The sequence below is a fragment of the Ovis canadensis genome, chromosome 8 (genome assembly GCF_042477335.2).
Source record: "Ovis canadensis isolate MfBH-ARS-UI-01 breed Bighorn chromosome 8, ARS-UI_OviCan_v2, whole genome shotgun sequence".
NCBI lineage: Eukaryota > Metazoa > Chordata > Mammalia > Artiodactyla > Bovidae > Ovis > Ovis canadensis.
This window is the reverse complement of record NC_091252.1, coordinates 21,801,013-21,820,745: the sequence shown is the minus strand read 5'-3', so window position 1 is coordinate 21,820,745 and position 19,733 is coordinate 21,801,013. Positions and strand designations below refer to the sequence as shown.

Here is a 19,733-nt window from a genome sequence, read left to right as displayed (position 1 = left end):
AACAGATTAATTTCTGCTCAGTGTTTACGCAAATCTCAGAGAGAAGCACTAGAATATCGTTAATGCCTGAAGGATATGCAGTGCATTTATTGCCCTAGTCATAAATTTGTCATTGGATGAAGTCAGGATAGCATCAAATTGCCATCATGAATCAACCATTTTGGCTCCTGTAAAATTATCTGTACTGAACTGCTGTGGGCATTATAATTTTGGCCGACCTTGAGGGGCATAATAAGAAGCAACCCTCAAAAGCACCAGGCTAAATCTAAGGATGTTCTTGGTGGCACTGTCCTCTTTTAGAGGAGTCATGGGTGAAAACAAATTTGCTTCAATGTAAAATTAGGGACCAAAGTACTATTTCTGGAAAATTAGTCTGCTTTTGTTTCCTGAATATTGAGAAATATGCATCTGATAATTTTTTGTTACTTGCTAGAAAGATGGACCTGCTGCATGCATTTGCAAGGGATCCTTCCTCTTATCTTCATTTCACCTTTCTCTTCTCATCTCGTTCTGAAATACTTTAATTTACACAAAATTCTATTTGACATCTTAAATTCTCTTGGGGACTTAGGTGATGTATGAAAAAACAAAAAATGTTATATTATTGATGGGAAACCATTTATTTTGCGTAAGGAAATCTATTACTTGGTACTCAGCTGTTTTCAATGGGTATCTGATCATTCAAACAAAGGACACAGGCAGGAAAGATGGCAAAGTGACAAAAGAAAAAAAGAAAAATCCCCAGCTGTCTATTAACTCTGTTAAGAGTAACTATCTGGATCAGTCTAGGTTTCAAAGATCCAAGTATCTACGTCTTCACTTTGTAACAGCAAATGCAATGATTGTGGATAGTGGCTGAATAAAGAATCATTAGCATCTTAATACCCAATACTGATCCTCTCACTAATGATACATTTATTTGGAATCACAGAAATTATAAGCATGCACCTAAAAATGTCAAATTTTCTAGCACATGACTTAATAAGTTGTGTCTGATTTAAAATACAGAATTCGTGATAAATAAGAAAGAAATACAGTCTCTTAGGGTGGTGCTACTAGTAAAGAACCTGCCTGCCAATGCAGGAGACATAACAGACACAAGTTCGATCCCTGGGTCGGGAAGATCCCCTGGAGGAGGACACGGCAATGTACTCCATATTCTTGCCTGGAGAATCTTATGGACAGAGGAGCCTGGTGAGCTACAGTCCACAGGGTCTCGAGAGTCGGACATGACTGAAGTGACTAGCACGCACACATGCACAGGCTTGTGGTATCTTACATTTTTCCAAGAGTAGACTTAATTTTAGTTAACAATATTGTCTTGACTTTCTATGACATGTGAGGACAATTTCCTGTTTTGCCCAATCTTTTCTAACCCAGCTTTGTAGCTTCTAAGCAGGAAGATATTAAAGGTACATTATTACAGGTACAAATACTGGGACTGGAAAAGAATACATATACACTCTGCCATTTTACATAAGGAACTTGAGAGTATCCATGAATTCTGGTATCCATGGGGTCTCCTGGAGCCATTTCCTGTGTCTACTGAGGGACAACTATATTGTTATGACAAGGGGGACACAACGCTAGTCTTCAGGTATTGTAGAGCATCCTCTCTGGCCGGGTAGTCTGGGTAAGCACATTATACAAACATATTCTCACGTATGGTGCTGTACAATGCAGGCATCATGACATAAATAGCACCACAGCTACTATCCAAGATAAAGAAAAAATATTCCATTCCTTCTGTCAGTATTTTTATGGACTATCACCTAAGTTCCAAGTATGTTTAATGCCTGCTAATTGATAAGGCTCATATCTTCTACAGATGGAATCTGCAGAGCTGTCAGAATAATTATTTGACAATAACAAATTTAACCAGACAGCAGACTATCTTAGCTACCATCTTAAGCTACGTGGCTTAAACAATTGGCTAGACTAACCCTGACTCCCTTAATTAGTTTGCTCAGATGCTAGAATTATCTGAGACTATTATTTAATGGATTTTCCAAACCTTGAGAAGCCAGTGACCTATGAGTTCAGGTTTCACACTGGCGTTGTAGACTCTGATTAAGCCGTCTCCTTTTTGATCCAATTGAACTCTGGGTGGAGGAGTTAACAGAGGAAGCAACATGCATTTTCCAAACTATAGAAGGACATGAAGTAAATTCTCCTTTCAATTTGCAATCATTTACTACATGCCTGACTTCTCAGCTGGATTTTCCAAGAATAGTCTAACGGCTTTGTGTTAGTCACTCAGTCATGTCTGACTCTTTGTGACCCCATGGCCTGTCCATGGAATTCTCTAATAGAGTAATGGCTATTCTTTTTTTATTTTTCCTTTTAGCATGCCAATTTGTATTTTATTCATAACCAATTACATGGCTGTTAATTAGAAAATTATTTGCGCTATAAACAAAGCATTAGCTTTGATTGCCTGTGAATGAAGGCCAAGGAGTCTGTTAAAATAACTGTCTTGACAATGTGCACAAACCATGTAAGTCAACAGCAGGGATGTTACAAGAAAGCAAGATAAGTATAAATAATTTTCAGTTGGAACAAGCTGAATATACATCAATGCAGATAATAAAGGAAATATTCAAGGTCCAACAGGCTGATAGGATAAAACTACTATTTGTATCAGATTCTGGGCATGTCATTTTTCATAAACTCTTTTCTAATAAATGTGCCAATGAACGTGATCCATGGGGTCGCTAAGAGTCGGACATGACTGAGTGACTTCACTTTCACTTTTCACTTTCGTGCATTGGAGAAGGAAATGGCAACCCACTCCAGTGTTCTTGCCTGGAGAATCCCAGGGACGGGGGAGCCTGGTGGGCTGCCATCTATGGGGTCGCACAGAATCGGACATGACTGAAGCAACTTAGCAGCAGCAGCAGCAAACGTGGTGCTCCTTGCCAGGATGAATATCATGTCCACCGTCATTTTCTTTTTGATATACGACACTCCTTTTGGTTATACTGAATTATCGAGTACATAATTCCCTTTAGTAGACGTCATTCATAAATTACCTCAGAAAAGATCTATTTTAATGCCCAATTGTGACATTCTAAAGGTATGTTCCACTAATTATGCTTTTCTTTTATTTTCACACTGAGCTCGGCATTTGAAAACTCATGCAAAATACATACCTCACTTTTGATACCATCAGCATTTTAGTGAGAAAAGAGTAAATTGACATATTTTAGAGTTGTCATACAAAGTTATAAAATAAGTACAGTCCCTACACTACCAGTGGGTTAGGTTATGCTATTTTAGGTCTAGTAAGTACCACTGAGACATGTATCTTTCAGGTAGAATTGGAAAGTAAAAGCAGTTTCCAATACAAAACAAACCAAAAGGATTTTCATTCTGAGTTTTAAGTTTCCAAAGTATTCAAACAAATCAACACGTACCTCTTCTATCTTCTTCTGCATTATCTTCCACTGACTTTCCCATTCCTTTCTTTCATTGTCAAACTGGTCCAGCAATTCCAGTTTTTCCTTGTGCCAGCTACTCTCTGTGTTCTCGCACTGCTTGTGCAGGTCCATGGCAACCGTGTGAGTGTTAGTGAAGGGGTATTTCTGTTCGTCTCTGCCTTCTCTTAACTGTTTCTTGGAAGCTTGGAGCTGTTTTATTTGAAGCAGTCTCACTTGCCTTTAAAACAAAGCCTAATATAAACATAACAAGAGAGAGTTCCAAATCCATGTGCTTTCTGGAAACATTTTATCAGATTGGCAAGAGCCACTGACATAAACAAACCATAGGAAAATTGGACTCAAAAGACGAGATGACAAAAATATCTGCTTAAGAAGAGACTAGCACAATCAAAAACAAACAAACAAAAAGTATCATCCAGGTTTTTTTTTCTTCCTCTTTCTGAAACCAGACAGCAAAATTACAGTGGACAGGATGGTTAAATGCATGTGTGAGATATAAGTATTCCTTAAACTAACCGCCTAATCTAAAGATAGAATTTTTCATGAATTTAAGAGTGGAAGTATGAAATTCAACTGGATAGCCACAGCTATATAACTGCGGTGGATTCTGCAGTAGAATTACTCCTTCTGTTCTGATGCAACCAGATTATATGATTTTATGATCTTTAAAGTCCTGAGATGGTGCTGCGCTACAGTCTTCATTTTATACTGAAGAGTTCAATCTTGTGGCAAATGTAGTTACCATATCAATAAGACCCCAGCGTTGGTAGTCAATCTGGGACTGATAGTATCAGCAAGAAACCAAACTAAAGCATGGAAAAATATTGTCATTATTTTATTTCATCAAGTAAAATACTAAAGCAGCAAAATTATTCTGAAAACCATGTTAGAACTTATCCATGCTCTTTTTCCCTTCTAATAGCAAATTTGGAAAGCCAGCCGTGGCCACAGGACTGGAAAAGGTCAGTTTTCATTCCAATCCCAAAGAAAGGCAATGCCAAAGAATACTCAAACTACCGCACAATTGCACTCCTCTCACACGCTAGTAAAGTAATGCTCAAAATTCTCCAAGCCAGGCTTCAGCAATACATGAACCGTGAACTTCCCGATGTTCAAGCTGGTTTTAGAAAAGGCAGAGGAACCAGAGATCAAATTGCCAACATCCGCTGAATCATGGAAAAAGCAAGAGAGTTCCAGAAAAACATCTATTTCTGCTTTATTGACTATGCCAAAGCCTTTGACTGTGTGGATCACAGGAAACTGGAAAATTCTGAAAGAGATGGGAATACCAGACCACCTGACCTGCCTCTTGACAAAGCTGTATGCAGGTCAGGAAGCAACAGTTAGAACTGGACATGGAACAACAGACTGGTTCCAAACAGGAAAAGGAGTACGTCAAGGCTGTATATTGTCACCCTGCTTATTTAACTTATATGCAGAGTATATCATGAGAAACGCTGGGCTGGAAGAAACACAAGCTGGAATCAAGATTGCCTGGAGAAATATCAATCACCTCAGATATGCAGATGACACTACCCTTATGGCAGAAAGTGAAGAGGAACTAAGAAGCCTCTTGATGAAAGTGAAAGAGGAGAGTGAAAAAGTTGGCTTAAAGCTCAACATTCAGAAAAGTAAGATCATGGCATCTGGTCCCATCAGTTCATGGGAAATAGATGGGGAAACAGTGGAAACAGTGTCAGACTTTATTCTTTTTGGCTCCCAGATCACTGCAGATGGTTATTGCAGCCATGAAATTAAGACGCTTACTCCTTGGAAGAAAAGTTATGACCAACCTAGATAGCATATTCAAAAGCAGAGACCAAAGGTCCGTCTAGTCAAGTCCATGGTTTTTCCAGTGGTCATGTATGGATGTGAGAGTTGGACTGTGAAGAAAGCTGAGCGCCAAAGAATTGATGCCTTTGAACTGTGGTGTTGGAGAAGACTCTTGAGAGTCCCTTAGACAGAAAGAAGATCCAACCACTCCATTCTAAAGGAGATCAGCCCTGGGATTTCTTTGGAAGTACTGATGCTAAAGCTGAAATTCCAGTACTTTGGCCATCTCATGCAAAGAGTTGACTCATTGGAAAAGACTCTGATGCTGGGAGGGATTGGGGGCAGGAGGAGAAGGGGACAACAGAGGATGAGATGGCTGGATGGCATCACTGACTCGATGCACTTGAGTTTGGGTGAACTCCAGGAGTTGGTGATGGACAGGGAGGCCTGGCATGCTGCGATTCATGGGGTCGCAAAGAGTCAGACACGACTGAGAGACTGAACTGAACTGAACTGAATAGACTAGATATCAGAATGTAGGTTCTGATACTGAATTTAGAGTATTGATGAAAATGTTTTGATCACTTTGCAGGGAAATCTTTGATCATACTAAGCACTGACTGAAATAATTAGAATTCTAGCATTTAGGGCATGTGTACTCAGGATTTTAAGATGCACTTTAAAATACCTGATTGGTAACTCTTTTATAACTCACCTAAAATTTCTGAGATTTATTTACTTACATTAGAGTGGGGGATATCCACAGGGTTATTATAAAGATTAAATGACATGAATAAAAAGAGATTTGAGAAAGATAAAATTTCCTGTTTGTTGTTTAAAAAAAATTTCCACTGAAAGTATTTTTGTTAGTAAAGCCAGATACATTTTTAATGGGTAGAAAAGCATGCTTAAAATGTTCAAATCTCCATCTAAGATAATCACGCCTAAAGAAGTCTTTAACTCTTCGACTTTTTAGGCCACGACCAAAGTGCCTTAACTTACCAGGTGGCAGATGATGCTACTTTTGAGCTAATTCTCAAGAGTCATAGCTGCCTGGGTGCTGGCATTGTCAAATGAAGCCCACAAAACCAGGCAGCAAGCCTCAGTCTGCAGTCATAGAAGAAGGCCGCATATTTCATATCCCAAATATAAACACTGAAGACATTTGATTTTTTTTTTTTTGGGTCAGGCTGTCCTGAATGTGCATATCATGTGCTAAACGGTGCCAAACATACACTTTTCAGCTGCAATCTATTAATGAATTATAATAGACTAATAAGGGTCAAAGGATATCTGCTATATGCAGGGCTCCACCCTCAAAAAACACCCCAATAATGTTAGGACCTATATGGTTATTCTTCTCTCAATAAATCTGTTACAGATACTTTGATCATTCTTACCTACTTCTTTGGCACTCTACTGTGACTAATTCAGCGAAGAAAAAGAAGTAATTTCAGATTTAGCTGTTAAAAACACTACCGTGTCTCATTTTATCCAGTTTTTCTAATCTCATTTTCCATCCCCTCTGTCTCCCTTCCCTCCTTTTGCTACCATCCAGCCCTATGAGACAGTGATCAGAGGTGCGTGCCACAGCAAATGGAAGCTGCCCCAAAATAATGTGTCGATGAAGACACAACATAATGAAGAGAGTAAAGAATACACGGAATTTTGTCTTAGTGAATCTGTTACTGATTTTGATTACCTACTAATCTTGTAGGCTCATCTCATTCACAGGAAATGAAGACAGTGCTAATTTTCAGAGAATACAGACTGCTTTACTATATGTAATTAATTGTGAGCTAAAACTATCTTGCAGACTAGCAGGCATTTAACATTAAAACTTAGGAAGAGTGGTATGGTTTAAGATATCAAGAGAAAGTCGCAAAGTTAACCAATCTAGTTATAGAAAGAGAGCAGACTAATTTCAAGCTACTAGAAAAGAGGTGCTATGAAGGTCCCTGTTTCATTCCGTCTTTAAACACTGAATGTATAGAAATCATCATAAAGCGTCTCCTACAATTATGTAGCAAGTGGCTTCAATTTTTCTTTTCATTTCAAATTCTTCTTGAACCACTTTCAAATCAGGGTTAAAGGGCAACAGACCCCGTTTCTGTTTTACCTACTTGAAGAACATCATCCAGGAAAACCTTCAGTCAGGCTTGCTCCTGGTAACAGGACTACACATGAATCCAGGTAATGTTCCTGAAGCAGACAGAACCCTGCACTTAATTGCAAAAAGCCAAACTCATCACTTAATACGGAGAAGGACCAATCTACAGAGCTTCTCCTTTCCAAGACTAGAGCCATATCTAGTGCCACAAAACCCAATGGTTATGGATCAAAAACAAGCCTTTGAGAGAAAATTCCTATAGAGCAATGTCTGTGTCAATTTCTGTGGGTTTATTGTACTTTTCACTGTCTTTGTCTTGTCATAAATGTCAAATATAATAGAGCTGAATATATTGCTTTCTCCTCCAAAAATAAAGTGGGGTCCAAAGCATTTTGTGAGGATTAAATATGCAAGAAAGAGAACGCTTAATCTAAGCACCTAACACTATTTCGGATCCTACTGGGTGCTCAGTAAAGGGCTGCTTTCTTCCTCTCTCGTTTCTCCCTCTCTTGTTTGTTGGTCTTCCCCTGCTCCCTTCTTTCTTTAATCTATCTTCCTCTAGATAAAACTATGATTTTGATTTAATTAGAAAATTCATAGAAGCAAGTGTAATAGTGTGGACTCACATTTTTAATGGTTTTCCTTTGCCTTCAGTGTTTTTCAAGTATTTTAAGAACAGAAGCCAAGTTAAAGATTTAGGAATTTTTTTATTGTTAGTAAAAATCTGAGTAGATGAATCTTACATAAAACTGTTCTTGTTATAATTCTCCCTAAATGTTAAAAAAAAAAATCCAACTAAATAGGGTAATTCTGTAGGGACATAATGTTCTGAAATGAAAAGTTATGGGGTAAAATGGCTCAACCGATTCAAAAACTCAATTTCAGTGCTTTCTGCGGAGGCCAATATAAAAGTTCTCTTTGTTCCTAGCTGTCACTCTTTTTCGCCCACAGATACCGGTATCTCCGTGGGAGAGAAAGAAGAATTTCTGCTATCTACACCCCTCCCCAGGCCTCCTTGACTCTCCATTTCACTTCACGCTCTCCAGAATTTCATTCAGAATAAAATGTGTAAGCGCACATGTCAAGTATCAGAGGGAGCTGCATTACTCAGTCATGCACACATTCTTCCCCCAACAGCTCTAAGTGAGCATTACATAATCCATGTTAACCCACTTCTCCCTCCCCAAGGCCGGAAGCCAGATTTGTAGAAGAGTTGTGAGTGGGTTGCATAAGTTTGATGATGAGAGGAAAATAAGTTCTGCTAACCTTCCGGCCCTACTAGGAAGCAAAATTTAGGAGCAACACAGGAATTTCACAATAAATCAGTTCCCTGTCCCATGTTAGGCTCACCTAGGCCATGGTAACACTTCTTCACCTGAGGGATGCCCCACTGTTAACTACACCGTCATCATTACCCCTTCAACCTTCACCTTCCCACTAAAAACTGGATTTTAGCCAAACAAATGAAACAACGTTAGGAGAACAGACTCCAGGGCAACTTCTCCCTTTGGAAAGTTGTGTTCACAGTTTGCTTCCTATTCTCTGATTCCCTTCCCCTAAACATGCTACTTTTCATATCATGGAAACATTTTCACTTGGAGGAAGTTACACATTCCAAGAGGAATGCTGCGCACAGTAGGTACTGTCAATTGTACAATTCCTAGAACAACCGCTTGCCTTGGAGATGCTTTGCTTCCCCTTAACTTTGAGGAATCAGGAATTCCCTTGTCTAAACCCATCAAAGTTACACACCATTTGCTTCCAGGATTCTCCAGCCCTGTCTCCAGGCTATCAGGAATCACTTGCCACATTTCAGCTGATTAACAGACCTTATTCCTCCCATAGTGTTCACTGGCAAAGGCATCTTTCCAAAGAAAACCATGACTTGATTCCGTTACAAGGCAAAAAGGAATTTTTAAAACTGGCTATTTCAACATGTTCTTTATCTTCCAATAGGGTCAAAGGAATATTACCACCCACAATTCTGAAAAATCAATTTTGCCTTTCCATTATCTTCTTGTTCTCTCTTCAGTTATATATTCAACCTAGAAAATATCCAACCTACAGGCACACTGATTTTACTTAACTGATAAAAGCTTTGAAAAATACATTTGGCTTGGATAAACAGATGCCTAAACTTAACCAGCTTAAACAGTAGAAGCCATAGATTAAGGTCCCCTCCTAAGTGCAGATGAACCATTATGAATGTTATGCACTTCAGCTCAAATTACAGAAACACTCCTCATGCAGTGAGTAAACCATCATCTTGGATGAAACCACGCTGATTTATTTTTCCCTGCCATTTTCAAATGCCAACAATTTCAAAGACTGTGAACTTCACTCGGTAAATGTTAAAAAGTCTTCGTCCTAATGAAACTAATTTTCAAATAAATAAATTTAGTGAAATCCTACAGCAGCAAAAGCGGTCTTCAAAGTTCTGAGAAGCACTGTTTGAAAAACCGTCTCACAGAGTGGATGGCACCATCAGTCCAGAGTCAGGAAATCCACTCACGGCAGCTGAACCCTTTCTTCCCTGGGAGTCAGTAAAATCCGTTACGCACCCCGCCCCACTGCTTTGAAACCCAGGCACGGATGCTGAATCAAGCAGATGTTGAAATCACCCTCCACTTAAACGGTATCCACAGCTTTAAACATGTCAGCGGCAACCCCTCTCTATATTTTGCCACAATTACTCACTTGCTCTCAAACTGTCAGAAAACAAACATACCTTTTTGCACTGGGGAGAAATCCTATGGAGGTCCAACTACCGGTCAAACTAGCAATGGGAGGACAGCTGGTTGTTTTAGAGTGAAAAGTCTTTGACGTCTTGGAGCGGGGAATCTTGCTTCTTTGCATGAAATAGGAATGTAAAATCAGTCCCACCATTCAACAGAGAAGTACTGACAAATCCCTTTGAAACCTCTACCACTTTCACAAATCAAAAAGCTGCTCAGCCCAGTGTCACAGCAGCAGCTGAGACTACTGTGACGTCAGTTTCTCGGAGGCGGCCTTCGAGTCACCTCTTCCAACCAGAGCTCTGTAACTTTAGAGCAGCTCCTACTCTGGGTAAACAACTCCAGGTCCAGGACATTTTTAACTTTTATAAGGGAGCCCAGTATTTCTAAACTTGCCAAAAGAGCTGGTGTTAATATCACACGATGACAATGGCCAATTTTAGATTTCACTTATTTGGACAAGTTAACTCCTTGTTTACAGGCAAGAATCATCTTGCCTACCTCTCTCTTCCCCGCTTTCAGAACTGCACTTTTTGGTGCCTTTGGAAGCTGGTGTTTTATGTGGCAGAAATTTCATATATGTAATCTCAAAAGATTTGTGAAGATGTATCAAACTTCTGTCTTGAAATAAGGTAGAAATGGCATATAAAGACCAGCCTCCTTGTTCTTTGTGATTCATTGGTAGCTTGCTGCCTATATCTATAGGGATGGTGATGTCTTTCTGCTAGAGGAAATAAGATACCATGGGAAAGGACGATATTTACTGTGGGAAGGGAAAAAAAACAATGAGATACTTGTTCTCAATTAAGACGTGCTGCAGCCTAATTCAGCAAATATGCTAGATAAAACTTTAAATAATAAGGGCTTATCCTCAGGTCCAAAGTCTGTGTGGTCCTTAAGGCAGCACATATTCACTGCCACAATAGTTTGTCTGCTTCCAGATATATGGTTCATGGGGAGCTAAAATGTTTACTAAGTAGAACCTGCTCATAGTAGGACTTTAGTATATGTAGCTAAGAGTCAGATATGACTGAGCAACTTCACTTTCACTTTTCACTTTCACGCATTGGAGAGGGAAATGGCAACCCACTCCAGTATTCTTGCCTGGAGAATCCCAAGGACGAGGGAGCCTGGTGGGCCGCCGTCTCTGGGGTCGCACAGAGTCGGACACGACTGAAGCGACTTAGCAGCAGCAGCAGCAGCAGCAGCAGCAGCAGGACAATTAAATGAAATCATACTCTATGTTTTAAAAGCCCAGCATCATAATCTCAAAAGCAATTAACAACAATAGTAGTTATAGTAATAATAGTGATGACTCATGGAGAGACAACTCTGCACAGCTCTGTGCTAAGTACTTCTAAGAGTTAATGTATGTTCATTTTAGTTCACTCTTGCAGAAAATGTGTCTGTAGATATTAATCCAATTTTACTGATAAAATCAGGGCTCAGAGAGGCCAAGTATCTTGCTGAAATTCACAGAAGCTTGACTACATCAGAGGAGTAGGTCTTAGAACTGGATTCTCTAATTGAGGACCCTGGAATTTTGTCACAGACATACTGGTTTCAAATTACTGCTACCACTTATCTGTGCGAACTTCAAGTTTGTTAATTCTGTAAAGGGATAATTTACTTGGTAAGGATGTTTTAAGAGTATGGGGGGTTGGGGGGAGGACTTACAGTACCAGGTATAAGGAACTGTTAGCTCATTCTGCCTCCATCCTTATCAGGACAGAAGGAAGATCTTGGCATGGGGGTGGAGGCGGGAGCTGTGGGGAAAGGAATATCCCCAAGGCGTCTCTACACAATTCTCTAATGAAATTGTTTCTCCTACCCTCTCTGTCACTCCAGACCTCTTAATTTCAATGTGTCTTTTGTAAATCAAATTCAGACAGTTTTCCACACCCTATCAGAACTTCAGATAATATGTAGCTAATTACAGAAAGAATTATATTGCTCTCTCCTCTGGTACTTCACTCAATAGTACTTATTTCAATGTCATTTTTGATGGATGTTCCAGTAATTATTTTTTGCAGTTGTTTCATCTGCATCTTGTCATGGTAAAGTTGACCTTAAATTATACATAGAATAAAAAATGAGGGATGAAAAACTGATGGAATTTCACCCAAGTCTACCATTTATTCTAGTATTTACCAACCTTCTCTGTTGTATAATTTTATGTGTCTTAGCTAATATTTCCAAGCTATATTTCATACCTTAAAGAAATGAAGTAATACAATCAGATGACAGCATACAAAGGCAATAAATATTCAGCACAGGTATTTCTGAACCTTCCCACTAAAGATTTTAAGGAAGTTTGTTTTAAGCAAAGCTCCTGCTCTTTTACACACAAAACAAATGGATTTTAAAGACTGATGCCAGCATGCCCAGCCATAGACTAATACTCAGACATTTAGAAGTTCCTGACATTTTCAAGCAGGAGTTATAATGGCTGAAAACCTTATAGAAAAAGTGCAGTTTGTTGCATAATACAGGTTACTTTGAATCCATGTAAATATTTAAACCTTCAAATGTGAAACTGACTCAACTTATTGCTCTATACATTGGAGAGAATTTGGAAGAATCATTTGTATCTGATGTCATACTAATCCTATTTCAACATATAACAAATATGTAAAGAAATGCATATAATAATACTTAAAGTAAATGCAGAAACACAAGCTGCTGTCAAGAAAGAAAAACAGAAAATCCTGGAAAGGGTTTGAAATGATCTGTATAAATGATGATATTAAGTCACAAACTAAAACATTTTGGAAAGGGGGAAAGAGGAATATTGAGAGCATACATGTCACTAGGAAGTGTTTCCAGACTTATAGAATTTTATAGCCAGAAAGAACTGAAACTGTCCAGTCAAGCTTCTCATTTTACAGCTGAGGGAAGAGGCCTCGATGTTATTTACTCAGGGTCACAAAGCCATTTACTAGCAATGTCAGGAACAGAATCCAGGTCTGCTAATTCCTGGGGGAGTGCCTCAAAGTTTAAAATTCCAGTGAGCTCAAGGTAAGGAATAGCACCCAGGGATAAGAGTTTTGGGCACGAGACACTGACTTCTAGCCTTATCAAATCTTAAATTCATTTCTTCTAAGTCCAAATGAGGGGGTCAATACTAATATTTCATCTTCCAAGTACGATGCAGGAGTCATATAAGACAGTATTTATCTTTATAACTATTTATCTTGAAAAGTTTGTATCATTCAATAATATAAGTCCTTGGTCAGAATATGAAGACAAAAGAATTTTAACTGAGTGATTGTAAAAAACCTGGGGATTAAAGCACCGACTTTGTCTTTAGCATAAATTTCACATTTCATTTACAGTTTTCTAACTGAAGAATGATTTTGAAGCACCACAAAGTGGTTATTTATTTCATCTCTTTATGCTATAACAGCTATGGCCGTATATTAGATTGGGTGGCTTCTGATTTCTTGCTTGTATAGTTTTTCAGGCCCTTCTTCCTTTACTCTTTAAACATATTTGCCAGCTAAAAGGGTACTATTTTTCTATTTTTATTATAAAGAGATGGAAAAAACTGGAAGGGATGACTTTGAAAACCTGAACTCATAGCATATTAAAATTTAGAAGCTATTACACGTGCCAAATCTTAAATAATCCTTCCTTACAGTATAGTATCTGCCCTTTGCAATTTTTAAAATGCTTTATATGGGAACTCTTAGGACTTTCTGCATTTTTCTGAAACCAAAACTGCTTAAAAAGTCTGCTAATTTGAAAATTATAAATTTTAGCAAATTATATCTATTTAATAAAAATAAAACGCTTCATGAAACATCTCAGTTGTTTAGTAGAACTCTCTTGAATCTTAATCTTCCATTCTTAAGGAGAGGTCTTGGGTACTCTTAACATTCCACTTGATGAACATTTGTGAGCACCAACTTTGGGTCAGGTGTAGGGTTGGATTCTGAGGACTGCAAGAATAAAGCAAATCTTTGTCCTCAACCAGCTCCATCACCTCTGAAGATCCCTGCAATAGCAACTGCAGCATGACTACCCACTTTCTGAGTATTCCTTGAAACAAATGAACAAATACGGAGCACCTCTCTTGGTAGTCCCCACAGCATTCTGCCACCGGGAGCACCATTCAGTATTACTCTCAGACCTTGCTGTACACTGCAATCACTCAAAGAATTACTTCAAAAACTCTCCTCCAGAGACTTTTTGTACCAGACCATCCAGTGATGAGGCCCAGGTTTCTTAATTTTTATAATGTTCTACAGCTGATTCTGTCAAGTTTGGTCCTGTGTTACATGAGTCATAGAATGACAGAGTCTAGACTCTTGTGTTAGTAAAAGAAATATGATGTCGATACTTACTAGAATCTGTTTGGTGTGATTTATTTTCCATGGAGTTACATGTTTAGATTGTCATGTTCCAGCTAATGTGCTGTTTTCCCAGTGCTGAATGTTTTTCCCTTAAAATCATGGGATGCTGGCTGTCTCCTCTACTCTGAGAGATGGCGACATGTCAAATATGTTAGCCAAGCAAATCTGTCATGGGGTTTATGTACAGGCATTTCCAGATGACAGAAATATTCAAAGGAAAGAGTTTCAAACTATCTGCTTTATTTTTTAAGTACTGGTCTATATTTTGAAGAAACAAAACACTTTTAAAACATGTTTAGTTATTTAGGACTAGAGACAGATCTTGCTGATGATTTTCCAATTTGTTTCTGGCATCTAACTATATTAAATTTTTTTGTTATTATATTATTATTTGTTTTTATATCACTATTTTATTTCCAGATTCTTGACTTGGGAAATGTTGATACTGAAGATAATGATAATGTTGATAGTGATGACAATAAAAGCTAAGTGACACGGGGACTCTTCTGGGGCTACCTCTCATTTCATTCCAGAAAAGGGCCTTGGGAATGCCTGTCCACCACAAGAGGGCCACCCTGAGACACTTCTGTTAGGCAGTTCCAGCGACAGAGCAGGGCTAAGAGGCCATTGAGAGGGTGTAATAACTTGAAGGACACAGGAATTAATTTGTATTCTCCCCACCCTGCCCCACCCCAGGATATTTCCACCCCACCTTTATCTTCTACCAGAAATGTTAGATTTATCACCATTAAGTGAGAGCATTACATTTTAAGTAACTGTCTGATAAAATGCCATTGACAGAAGAAGCGATTATTGGCTAGTCACAACTTTGTTCAGAAAAGGAGAACCAATTAAAAGAACACAAGAAATCCTCCAAAAGAACAACCCATCTCTCTAGTCTACTTGACTCCTAGTTCAAAAAGGAGGTAACAAAAATGCTAAAGGATTTAAGAAAGATGATTAACAAGGAACTAGAAACTATAAAGAGGCACCAATGGAAAATAGATGACTCAGCTGCCATGATTACAAACCCATCTAAAAGAAAAGGAGAACAGCTAACACACAAAAAGGGCTGGAAGGAACAGTCAAAGCTTTGATAAGAGCCTGGGAAACAGCTATAGAGCAGAAAGAGAGACAGAAGATCAGAAAGAAGAACTGAATGAGCGGTGCTAGATATTGAGGGGCTAATGAGAGAGGTCTTGATACCCAGGTGCAAAGAAAATGTGGCATCATGACTTGAGGAGGCCACGCTAAAGGGTCTGGAGATGAAGGTTCAGAAAGGGAGGCCCCTAGTCATACTTCAGATCCTCTACTGTGGTATAAGACATTTATCTCGGTACAAGATAAAACTTAAGATTATTTATTTAATATATCTAATAATGCATCAATAATTTAAAAGGAAAATAATCAAAACAAGTAAAATATTATGAACTGAACTTGAAAAACCCTCAACAGGAAATTTGGTTTCAACAACATTCAAAGAAATAGTCTCATCCTCAAGTCAAAAGTGTTACATGAATATTTTCTGAAAGGATCAAAACTGCTAAACACCACTGATTATATGAAATTGAAGTCGCTCAGTCGTGTCCGACTCTTTGCGACCCCGTGGACTGTAGCCCACCAGGCTCCTCCGTCCATGGGATTCTCCAGGCAAGAATACTGGAGTGGGTTGCCATTTCCTTCTCCAGGGGATCTTCCCAACCGTGGGATCAAACCCAGGTCTCCTGCATTGCAGGCAGACGCTTTAACCTCTGAGCTATCAGGGAAGCCTGTGTATAGTAAATTTTAGGGCTTCTCAGGTGGCGCTAGTGATAAAGAACCTGGCTGCCAATAGAGGAGATACAAGAGACATGGGTTTGATCCCTGGGCCGGGAAGATCCCCTCGCAGAGGGCACAGCAACCCACTCCAGTATTCTTACATGGAGCATCTCATGGACAGAGGAGCCTGGCACGCTACCATCCACAGCGTCCCACAAAGTCAGACACAACTGAAGTGACTTAGCACACACGCATAGTAAATGTTGTGAATTCGTAAAATCTTACAATTTTATTTTCAGATGCTGGATGTGGATGGTACCCTATTTAGCTATAGAGAAACCCATACAAGTGTGAACTAAAAAACCTTTTATAATTGTAACAATGAAATAAAATAATCAGGAAATGTCAACATATTTAAGCTTATTAAACAGAAGCATCTGAGGTATAACATAAGAATAGGTCCTTTGAGACAACACCACCTGGTTTGACAGTGGGAAGTGAAAGGTGGAGATTCTTCCCTGTTTTTAAGAGTTGAGTGTTGCCTTTGCTGGTCCTATTCTCTGATCATTCGCGGCTGTAACAGTGCTCTACTTGAAAATGGTCCCTAAAAGTGTCAACTTTTCTCACTTTCAATCCTGACTTTACATCGGAGCATCTGACCTGAAGCATGACTGCCAGATGAAAATGAGCTATGAGAATATAGCTACCAACGCCACATGAATATTTGGAGTTAAGGCTTAGCGACCAGACTGACATTCCACAGTTCACTGGCAGCCAAGGAAATAATCGTATCCCACTCTACCACACAGAATGAAATGAAGGCTAGGGAATGCAGGCCAATACACATTCCAGGCTCAGCACTGAATTTTCCCTTGTTTTGAGTTTGAGCCTGTTCTGCTTAAAAATAGCCAACTGAATTCTTTTTTTTCTTAAATCTCAGCCAAATTACCAAAGACACTCCTTCCTACGCCCAAGAATGTGCAAGCAATGGAATTTTTGTTTATTTGAATTTATTTTCAGGGTGATGTTTAAATAGCACAGTCTTCAAAGGTGCAAATAGGAGAAGAGTCCCTGTTTCAATAATTGGAGGACTGTGTTTTCTTCATGAACAAAGGAGCCTGGATGTTCCTCTCTTAGAACTAGCTTTATACAACAAAGACCATGCAAAGAACAGAATCAAAGGGGAGGGGAAGCGAGATAGTAGACTTCCTTTCTGAGGTCTTGGGAGTCATCTCTGTTAACTTTTCCTCCCATGACTATATCCTGCAGTGAAAGGAAGACATCCACCCTAGATCCTGGGTGCTCACAGAACAGCCTCATGTTCCAAGGAGAAGAAGGCAAGGGACAAGGTTAACTTCCATCTGTTGGCAATTTGCTGAAACCACCTTCCAATCACTGGCCCCCAGCAATGCCCTGAGATAGAGTCAGGCCTGAATTCCCTGACACTGGATGCATTTCCTATTGTACATCACAATGTATAAAGATGTGTGCACACACAGGCACAAACTGGGTAATCAGTTCTTCAGTGGGTGGGGCAGAGTCGGAAAGAGCCTCCAAGTCAATCCTATTTCCCCCCATCTTTTTCTTACTGGGGTTCATACACAAAGAGCCTGGATGGAGTTCAAATTTCTCATGAAATTCTTCTATAAAGTCAATGGCTTAGGGATCCACAGGTAAGGTTAATAACACTGTTGCCAGGAAGAATTTAATGCTTCACAAGAGATCTGAGGACAAGGCTGATGTTTTGGATAGCCTGGACCTCCCCTGGTTAGCCTCTCCTTTCTTGTTCAGATCACAGGATATTGATATATGTCCTGCACGCATGCTAAGTCTCTTCAGTCGTGTCCGACTCTTATGGACTGTAGCCCACCAGGCTCCACTGTCCATGGGATACTCCAGGCAAGAATACTGGAGTGGGTTGCCATGCCCTCCTCTAGGGGAATCTTCCCAACCCGGGGATCAAACCCACATCCCTTGAGTCTCCTGCATTGGCAGGCGGGTTCTTTACCACTAGCGCCACGTGCGAAGCCTACCCTGCATAGATTTCTGTATTCTTCCATCCAAGAATGCCTCGGGCTTTTGCTGTGTTCTCTTAGGGGAATCTAACATGCTATCAGATATGCAATAAAGAATAAATTGCAACCATAAATCTGTTTTTTGCAGATACTTGTTTTCGGTAAGAAAACAAGTCAGAGTTAGGTATCTACATCTCTGTCCCTGTCAATCAGCCAGTTGAAAGCTGTGAAAATGTAGAAACTGAACCTCAATTTCTTCTATACTTAACACAGCCAATACTTCAAAATGTGTGTTAAATAAACAAAGGATCCATGCTCTATCTTTTGCTCTCTTATGCATGCTTTCTCTTTTGGGTTTGGAGGGTAGAGTCAGTTGGCATCCTTTATCCCTGGTGGATTTGTGGGACACCATATCCTCTCTATGGATCACATGGGGAAGCTTTGTGGCAGAGATGATTGTGTAACGACAAAGTGGCGGTTTGTTATGCTGTGTTGGGGGGGATTATCTTGAGGTTTTAATTCAGCGTTCACGTGCACCATTATCTCCAGGTATGTGTGTGACCCTGACACACACAATATTCATCGTGGTTCTCCTTTCTGACACATATTATTCTGATTTGTCTTCTCTAGCTTTGTTTCTTTCAAAAACCTGTTTGAATGAAACGGGGAATTTTCTAGCACTATTACCAGTATGGAAACAGAGTTGCTTTGTCATTACGGGTCTTCTGGCAAAGGCCATATGACAAAGGTAGGCATGCTCTATAAAGAGGATACAGATGTTCACTGAATGCGTGGAATTTTAAGGTCTACTAAAATCCAGACAACTGATGATTCTATATAGTTAGTATCACACAGTTTGCTGTGACATTGGTATATATGTTGTATATACATTATATACATATTTTAATAATTCAAACATCTAAAGAAGTGGTTCTTGGGAGTTAAAACATATATATATATATATATATATATATATATATATATATATATATATATATCTGCTTGGGTTCATGTATTGGATTTCAATTAATGTGAAGTAGCATCTCAATTCTAAAAACAAGCCAGGAATTCTGATGTGCAGCTAGGATTGAAAACCAGTAATGTAAATATTTAGTTTTTGGTTCTCCTCATGGTAAAGATAATTTCAATTCCAAAGCCAGTTTCTTAAAGCCACACAGGATACTGAATATCTATGACATTTCTGAAGTGAACAAGTACACCGCACACCATGCTTCCTCATAGGAACAAAGCTAGGAATCTGGGAATGACACGTATTTGAGGTTCTGGCCCTTTTCCTCTAAATGCCAGTAAAGCTTTCAGTCACTGTGACTGGAACCTGAAACACCTCCAATAACTACCAAATGTGTCATAGGTAGATGAGAGAGTCATTGCTTAGCTGACTGTATTCCAGTCCAAAGGCGATACGCATTTCATATAAATTTCCGCCTCAAACATTTACTTTCAGTTCCACTTTCAATGCCAAAATGATTCCTCTGAGATAGCAAAAGTGAAAGTTGCTCAGTAGTACGACCCCATGGATTGTAACC

At 39.2% G+C, this 19,733-nt stretch overlaps 1 protein-coding gene across 3 annotated transcripts in view; it reads right to left on the bottom strand.

Annotated features, from left to right (window-relative positions):
- The window catches only part of KIAA0408 (KIAA0408 ortholog), a 30,830-nt gene that overhangs the window by 8,965 nt on the left and 2,132 nt on the right, over window positions 1-19,733 (bottom strand). Inside the window, exons 1-2 of one of the 3 annotated variants that reach the window (XM_069598980.1) lie at window positions 10,052-10,315; window positions 3,417-3,671 (exon numbers count right to left, since the gene is read on the bottom strand). In XM_069598980.1, coding sequence (XP_069455081.1) covers window positions 3,417-3,551 — 135 coding nt within the window. In that variant the 5' untranslated portion in view covers window positions 3,552-3,671; window positions 10,052-10,315. Of the gene's footprint in view, window positions 1-3,416; window positions 3,672-10,051; window positions 10,316-19,733 lie in introns of those variants that run through there. The other 2 variants (XM_069598979.1, XM_069598981.1) reach the window with 2 other exon arrangements.